The sequence below is a fragment of the Atractosteus spatula genome, chromosome 9, assembly GCF_055471065.1.
Source record: "Atractosteus spatula isolate fAtrSpa1 chromosome 9, fAtrSpa1.hap1, whole genome shotgun sequence".
Lineage (NCBI taxonomy): Eukaryota > Metazoa > Chordata > Actinopteri > Semionotiformes > Lepisosteidae > Atractosteus > Atractosteus spatula.
This window is the reverse complement of record NC_142714.1, coordinates 7,727,121-7,735,436: the sequence shown is the minus strand read 5'-3', so window position 1 is coordinate 7,735,436 and position 8,316 is coordinate 7,727,121. Positions and strand designations below refer to the sequence as shown.

Below are 8,316 nucleotides of genomic sequence, written 5' to 3'. Positions count from 1 at the left end.
TTAACCTTAATCATCCAAATGTTTTCCACTATTATTGCCATGACATGTCAGTTCTTACATAACTGCTTATTTGTTGTTATAAATTAGCCTTCATTACAATATTGTCCTCTCAGCCCAATAGTTTTCATGTGTGTCTATTTGATAAAGTTCTTTCTCCTTATTTTTAATTAATTAATGGAACCATTTGGACCCCTGCTTTCCAGCCTTTGATTTGCTTAATTGTGGGATGAATGTTCAGACAATTTTAACATCCATTCTCAACTGATTCCTCATCTTACCCCATCCTTCATCTCTGGATGACAAACTCCATCTCCAAATTCACCATCTTGCACACTTCTTGAAGAAACAACTTCAGACTTTAATGTAACATTTGTAACCTCAAAAGTACTCTCTCTCTCCATTTTCACACAGTCCCCATTTCAATTCCCCATGGTTCAGCTTCGAAGGTCTGCAAGACCATCCTTAAACGTCACAATCTCAAATCAAATCTCTCCCCTGCAAATGTGTGTTGAGTTACAAAAAAAAAAATAACACTTTGTTGTGTGTTGCTAAAACTGCCTTTGGAGAACAAGCTCCTCGTTACTGATAAACCAAAGTGTTCAACACACCAGGTCTTTTTACATTCTGTCCAGACCTGGGATCTGCCTTTTCCGAAACCCTCCTGCGGTACTGAGGAGTGCAGAGTCCCGGGATCACCAGCTCTTCTTCCGTCACCTCGGATCACGCCTTGTCCCATTCTTCACCATTTAAACTTTCTCCTTTTTGTTGGTGGTTTAACTATGGGACATAAATAAAGCGATTTCAGATTTTTCTTTTCGCCTCTTGAACTTTCAGAGCACACTCCCTCTACAAAAATTAAGTCATCTGTTCCGAATGTATTTCAATATCCAACATTATGGACTTTAATCTCCTGGTTGATTTACAGCAGGCATCCACAATCCCGGTCTGGGGAGCCTCAATCCAGCAGGGCATTGTTGATTCAATCATTTCTAAAAGTCTGGAGCACTTTTCTTTGTTCAATTAAGCAGATGATCTCTTAAGTAATTTAGAGATCATTTGTGAACAAAATAGCCGCAGTGTTCAACACTCCCAATTGAACAGTTTGAGCGCTTGATTCATCAATAGCTTCCACTGTTCCCAAGCTGACCTATAAGACTAACTGGGGTGGGGCTCTCCAGCCTCCCTGCTGAGCACTGCACACTCTCTGTATAGCTTCTGTCTCACTATTCATTTACCGCTCACACCTGCAGCAAAGTGCTGAACTCACAGGCATGTTCATTTTAGCCGTCATGCTCTAAGTTCTGAAGATGTGCAAAAACAAATCATGCTGTTCTGTCATCTTAAAGCAGACGTAAGATTTACATTCGCTGTGCTCTACGATCTGGTCATTTAGATTTTACATGTAAAGACTGTTCAACCTGGGCAGCGTAATGGCATAGTGCACTGCTGCCCACAGCACCAGGGCCCTGGACCTGGCGTGCTGTCTGTGTGGAGTCTGTATGTTCTCTCTGTGTTCGCGTGGGTTTCCTCCGGGTGCTCCGGTTTCCTCTCGCAGTTCAAAGACACGTTGGTGGTTTAATCGGCCGTGGATGGAGCGTTTGTGTCTGTGTGTAACCTGCTTCACGCCTGTTGCTTGCTGGGATAGACTCTGGCTCCCCTGCAGCCCCGTACTGGATAAGGCACTTAGATGGACAACTTGTTTGACCCTTTTAAGTCTGCGCTGCTTCCAGGGTGTTACAGACCAGGTCTGTGGGCGGGAGAGACGCGTTACCCCAACACTGCCCCCACACCCCGCACCTTTCTCCAGCTCCTCGTCCTTCTCCGTGATGATGCTGAGACGCCACGGGGTGCTTAAAGGGGTCGCCTCCTCCTTCAGCTCCACTGCAAGACAAAGCCAGGAGACACGGTCCTCATCAGCAGGGGCCCAACTGCAGGCCTGGGTGTGAGGGGAGATCACCTTCAACATCAGGTGTAAATCCCGCACTGACAGGGAAACTGAAACTTTTCAGTCTTGAACAGAGAGATACTGACAGTGTACACTAACAGAAGGAGGCACTTCTCTACACACAGGGTGGTGGGAGTATTGAACAAACTACCCAGTCATATTGCTGGAGCCCAACCCCGGTTCCAAGAATAGGCTGGATGAAATCCTTGGATCAATCATTTACCAGCTACCAAATGAACCAGCTGGGCTGAGTGGCCTCCTCTCGTCTGTAACCCTTCTTACACTGTTGCGTCGGCATTAGGTTGAGGTTATGAGTAAATTAAAGGGATGCAGTCAGGAATAGGGTGAGGGCGCCGCACCTTTGCTGCAGACCTCCTTGGCGATCCTGGCCTTCAGCGAGGGGGGGGTCTTCCTCTTCCTGCCCCCACAGCCAGCCTGTGCCGAGCCCTGGTCACTGCCCGAGCCCGACGACTCCATCTCGGTCTGGCGGTGCCTCCTGGACTTGGACACCTGAGCGGGCGGAAAACCGATCCACTCTGAAGGCCACGTGTGGTCTAAATGTCACACCTTCACAATTCTAGCATTAAGAAAACACTATACTCTAAAACCCCCTGTAGAAAAAACGTTAACCAGACTGTAGACCAGGGTTCCCAGTCCTGGTCCTGATGACCCGGTCAGTTTCTGTTCCTGCCAAGCTGTCAGTTAGACCACTGAATTCGTAATTGGCTTAATAAGAGGATTAATCTGTGTGACCGTTCTCAGATTTTACACCTACTGGTGGTGTCCTTTTATTTCATTCCCTAATCGCAATCAAACCCAGAACACTCGAGAGCTCAGAAGAACTACTTGTAAAAGATCAGCTTAATTGGTCTATATTGCCACTCCTCCCACGTCTTCACTCCTTGGAGTTTATTAAGTAACAAATAAACCCCGACAGACTGTGGACCTTCAGAGCCAGGAGTGACTTTCACAGGTCTAGAATGAGACTGAGATTGAGAGCATCTGTTTTCTGCTGAAGTACAGTACATGAGTCACACATTTATTCCAATGTCTATGGAAAAAAGCCAGACGTGAAAAGCCATCTTTTAAAAGTGTAATTATAAAAAACACTAACAACACTGACCAACATAATTGGATTTGTGCTTCTTTCAAACAACAAAATTCATCACATCTACTTTAAATGGGCCACTGCACACATTTATACATTAGCAAGAAGAACTACAGAGACTGGGATTACGTGATTTATAAATACGACATGTATACATGCTTGCAGGCACTCAAGGTAACTATAAGGAGAACTAAGCTTTCAATTGCAAACGAATCACTGATAATTCAATCGTTCTGCAAATGTACATCTAATTTCCACACATCTTAGTATAAGAACATGGGTGATAAGAGATGCACACATTAGCACAGAAATAAATTCTACGCTTCTGCTCAGAAAAGAATAATGACGGCACACCTCTACTAACTGCCCATAGGATTTGGATTTGATGCTCGCCAGCAGCTGTGCTCTCCTGGAAGACTGGAAAACAAGAGAACAGAGGATATTAGAGGCAAAACAACTGACCGTTCGCTGTCAGGCCAAGAAAGAGATGGTGAAGGTGACACCGCCGAATGACATGTTTTGTAGTGAAATCACAGAACTGAGTTTTATTCCAGGTGTATAAAATATCATCTCTTCCACTCGACTTCAAAACATTGCTCTTGCCAGTCCTTGAAATCTGAAGTCGTTTTCAGGAGCAGGAACAATTAAGTCATTAAGATTGAATCAAGCAGATAAAATACTGGGTGAATCAAAGCCCTGCAACTGGACAAAGTGGAAGATTTAAGTTGACCTCTTCCTGTTCCTGATGCCAGCCCAAGGGGAGAAGGAAATGAACTGACCTCATCCTGCTGTGAGCTTCCTTGTCCTGCATCTGCATCGTTGTCCTCTTCCGAGTTGGTCTTCACAGACTGCTTCACCCGTTTCTGGCACACAAGAAGGGACACAGGTGTCAATCCCAGCACAGCACTCAGGGCTGTCCGATCTGCATTGAGCCCCAGTGAGGGTGTAGCTAGCTAACAGCAGCATTACCACAGTCTAAGCAGGGAGCTGCAGCAGCATGCTTAGGCTGCAAAGGAACAGTTAAAGGTTTATTCCATGCTGAGTGTGGCACCTGAAGACGGCTCCACAGCCAAAACATTGTCTCTTTTCTTTTCAGCCTGGAATAAACCTTTACACCTGCTACAGTCCTGCCTGATCTCGTCAGGAGCCGAGCAAGGCTGGATCTGGTCAGTACTTGGATTGGAGACATAGGAGGCTCTTCCTTCTGGACCAGCCTTTCCCAAACCAATGCCCTAGAATGGTGCTGGGGGAAACTGGGCTATTGGAGACACTGTCCTTCAGATGAGAAATTAAACTAAGGTTCTGATTACTTAGTAATTAAAGAACCTGAGACACTGTCCGTAAGGGTAGGAGTATTAACCCAGTGTCTTGGTCAAAATCAACTCTGAGCTTGCAAAACTCAAGAGTTTTGCAAGCTCCCTATTCAGTTAATGTAATTTCTCCACCCGATCTACTGTGCGTCACTCAGCTTGGTGGTGCATTTCAAGCACAGGTGAAGTGGGTTCACTCCTACATTTAAAGCACTGTGATATCCTTTGGGATGTAAAACGCTGTATAAATTGAATTTATGCCTGTGTCTTATTCATGGTCAATCTAGAAATAACATTAAACTTACTGCCATTCTGATGGCCGAGATGCTGTAAATACAGTACGGAGACACTAGTTAGGTCAAACTTCATAACCCATTTTAAAATTTAGTCATGAAACTAAGGATAACATCCCTGTTCTAGCAAACAGAAAGCCGGGAAGTCTGGCATGCTTCCAGGTTGGATGGAATCTTAGTGTCTCAGATGATCTAGACCTTCATACAGTAAAGATCCCCATAAGATGCATTCAGCATCTGGGACACAGTATCCCTAAAAGAGAGCAGTCTAAAAACATAGAGGGTCAAGAGCTTTGAGGCTGGAAGATGCAGATGAGACACGGTGCTGACCGTCCTCTTCTCCTGCCAGTTGTGGAAGTCCAGAACAACGTCCTTCAGCTGAGGCACCAGGTCCTGCTGGATGAGGCTCAAAGAACTGTCGGGCTGGCTGGCACTGGCTGAGATCGCACACTTCATTTTATGGTAGTGTTCGTGAACGTTCAGGACCTCCTAGAGCCGCACCAGACACAAGGAAGAAACCATTATTAGAAGGACACAAAAGGTTTCTAATATTCTGCCAGCAAACCTTAGGTTATGCAAGGAGAACAATGATGAGCCCATCTCATACTCACAATAACTATTGACTGAAGTCTGCATTACACTATACTGTAAATGTATTAGAGGGATATTACCATATATATTAGGCTTAAAAGTCTCTGCAGTCAATTTCTTTTGATGTACATTTCCCACACTGTTTATATTTCCAAAACAAGCCATCACCTTAAGGTTTCAGCATCACAAAACACTGACGCAGTGTTTTAACTACAACTCAAAGATGTCGGGCAAACATTTGCTCTCTATACAACCTTTATGCCAAGGCATCCACATATTTTGAAGGCTTTTAAAGGCACAGTAGTTTGCAAGGAAGAGAAAAGCCTCGTTTTCTCAGTAATCTTGGAGGCACACGCAACGTATGTGAAGGAGTGCGTCAGGTGACTCTACCTCCAGCGTTTCCAAATTCACGAGGTCTTTCACTCGGGCTGGTCTGTCCCTGAACTCCTCACAGATGGGGTGCTTGGGCTGTCTCTTACCCATTCTGTAACACAACTTCAAAGGGCAAAAACGGACAGGGAGAAAGGAGACACATGAGTATTCATGAAACAGAGTCCAACAAATGTCCCTGTAATGTGCTACAGGGTGATGCATGGAATGTATAAATCATATCTGGAAGTGAATATACAACCAAGAACAGGAGGCCATGGTGGGAATCTAAACAGCCGATACCTGGCTTCTTGCAAGAAACAGATGGATGAGATCAATTAACTGCAAACTACCAAACAGACTAGACAGGCCAAAAGGCTTCCTCTTGGGTTCATACCAGTGACCCAAGTTAAAATACCATTCATTCAACAAAGCATTACCAGCCTGTCTTTTAGGCTTATCAGTTGCTCATTGTGCATTTCAGAGTACTGTGGATGCTGCCTTCGCGTTTTTTTAAGGGGGGGGAGACATACCATCTCCGGCATAGCACAGAAGTAAAACGCTTTGTCTAAAAACAGTCTCCTCATGATGTAGGCTGCATCGTAGTGCTGGGCGCTAGTGACGTCCTCCTGAAACCTCAGCACCTCGTCCCAGTCCTTCAGTGCTATCCGTATCTGGAAAGAGAGAAAGGCACCTTCCTCACGAACTGAAACCAGCTTCACCCTGCTCCCTTCCACAGCCACCACTGTACCCCGACACCTCTCACCCAGGGTGTCAGGAATTCAGCTTGGACTGACACATAACTGCTGTCATCTTCACGGACGAGAAGGTGCGTTGGATAACAAGTGTACAGTAGTGTAAATGAACAGGGTGTCCCTCCCAGAACTCCCCTCTCAGCTCATACAGTGCAGGTTGCAAAAATCCCTCGTAATAACCTCTGGTGCTGGGGATCTGTGAAGCAGACTGCAGGCCTGAGATCCCAGGCTTAGCCCAGGAGTGCATCACTCTACCACCCATTTTAGGTTTCTCAAGCTGAGGGTTTTTCTTGCAGCGTTCAGTTTCCTTGTCATATAAACTGAACATGTGCATGTACTGCATGCTCCAATACAAAGACATGAAGGAAACACCAACTTGAACACAGAACAACAACAGCAACAACAAAGTGAAATAACCACCCAGGCTAAATAAAACTTAGCACAGGCAGTGTGCAATAAAAACCTCAGTGTGAGGCAGTGGTACAGGTGAACTCTGATTGCTAGCTTGTGAGGAGTGACTGCGAGGACTGTGGTGGGGTACAATACTGGACACACACTGCAGTACTCGAGCAGAGCAGTGCCCCTGTGGTACCTTCTCCTTGGGACTGCACAGCTGCGTGTTGTAGAGTCCGTACAGCAGGTACAGGCTGCCCACTCGGATCTGGAAGCTGTATGGGGGGAGGAAATAATGCGAGGCAATGGCCAGTATCTCGCGGCTGAAAAACTTCTTCTCGTTCGCTGCCATTTTACCGCTGAAGAGAAAGGAGAAGAGGTTTAAATACACTGTGTGATGTCGGAGTCGTTAGGATTTACAGAACCAGCCCCACACTCCCATTGTGCAATACCACCTCCCCACCACCTCTCAGATGCTGACGGACAGCCCGGGACAAGTACAGGAATCACAAAATCACAGAATCATAAAATAAAAATGTTTTCCAAACCCAGCTCTCGCTCTGAAATCGGAGGGCAGAAATCGAACTCCTAGTGCAAACCAAGTAGTATTAGTAGTGCAGTTCTTGTATCATAGCACACGAAAGCAAAGGTAGCTTAGATCTTTACTCCGGCGTTTAATGTTTATACAACTGGCTGATGCTGATGTTTTTCTAACTCTTTTTTTCTTTTAAGTACTCGTGACCATCCGCAGCCAGAGCCCGAATCTGTGATACTGACGCCGAAAGCAACAATAAAACTGAAGCGATTTTGTCTGCTGTATGAAGATGCAACTACAGGCTGCACAGCAGAACTGCTAAACAAGGGACAGACTTACTAAAATACAGTGGAGAATTTCATGTCCCTCCATATCGCCGAGAACTCCTCATAGCGTACGGAGTCGGTCTGCTGGAATCGGTGCAGTAGTTTCTCGCAATCGGATTTTGCAGCATCTGAGAAGTTTTCCATCGCTTTTAGCTAGTCCCCCCCAATTTTATTTCAAACCGAGGGTGAAAATGAAACAAGTTTTGCTCATAAACATCTTAATCTTGCTAATGAGCATATAAACTATAGTTATATATCTTAATATAGAAATTCCTTCGGTCCCGCAAAACGTAGTGCTCTTACTAATGAAAAGTGAAGCGGTTTGGAGAATACTTCCGTGTTAAACACAGTAGTACGGGTTGCAGTTAGGGACAAACAGTCTCTACTTTGAAATTGATCCGCTCCACTTGATCACTATTTCAAACGGCTGCTTTTTTAATTATTCGTAGCTTTCTCACTCTGCCCGACCTTACATGTGGTTATCAAGCATGACGTTCAAGTACCCGCATCTTCGTTAAATAACTGGGGAAAAAATCGATAGTCTCCCCCCAAATATTTATACTACTACTAATAATTCTTATAATAAAATACTTTATTTATAGAGCGCCTTTAAAGGTGGCTCCTCAAAGCGCTTTACAGAACAATACACAATGAGAGGAAAATATTTATAATATCTTTATTGTAATAAATT

The 8,316-nt window shown here is 44.9% G+C and overlaps 1 protein-coding gene across 1 annotated transcript; it reads right to left on the bottom strand.

The window, feature by feature from the left end:
• Positions 1–334: 334 nt before the first annotated feature.
• On the bottom strand, positions 335–7,949 carry LOC148828063 (snRNA-activating protein complex subunit 1-like). Its single transcript, XM_088926083.1, has 10 exons — positions 7,639–7,949; positions 6,964–7,123; positions 6,150–6,290; positions 5,638–5,742; positions 4,987–5,145; positions 3,833–3,916; positions 3,408–3,470; positions 2,305–2,455; positions 1,798–1,881; positions 335–777 (listed from the first exon to the last, which is right to left on the bottom strand). The coding sequence occupies exons 1-10, from the start codon at positions 7,767–7,769 to the stop codon at positions 740–742; spliced, it is 1,116 nt and encodes a 371-aa protein (XP_088782209.1). The 5' UTR covers positions 7,770–7,949; the 3' UTR covers positions 335–739.
• Positions 7,950–8,316: the final 367 nt, after the last annotated feature.

Excerpts from the sequence above, each read along its gene's own strand:
- LOC148828063 (XM_088926083.1), bottom strand. The coding sequence starts at position 7,769 with ATGGAAAACTTCTCAGATGCTGCAAAATCCGATTGCGAGAAACTACTG. Across the intron at positions 7,124-7,638 it reads AAATTCTCCACTGTATTTTA|CGGTAAAATGGCAGCGAACG; the intron begins GTAAGTCTGTCC and ends CTTTCTCTTCAG. Across the intron at positions 3,471-3,832 it reads GAAGCTCACAGCAGGATGAG|TCTTCCAGGAGAGCACAGCT; the intron begins GTCAGTTCATTT and ends CTTGTTTTCCAG.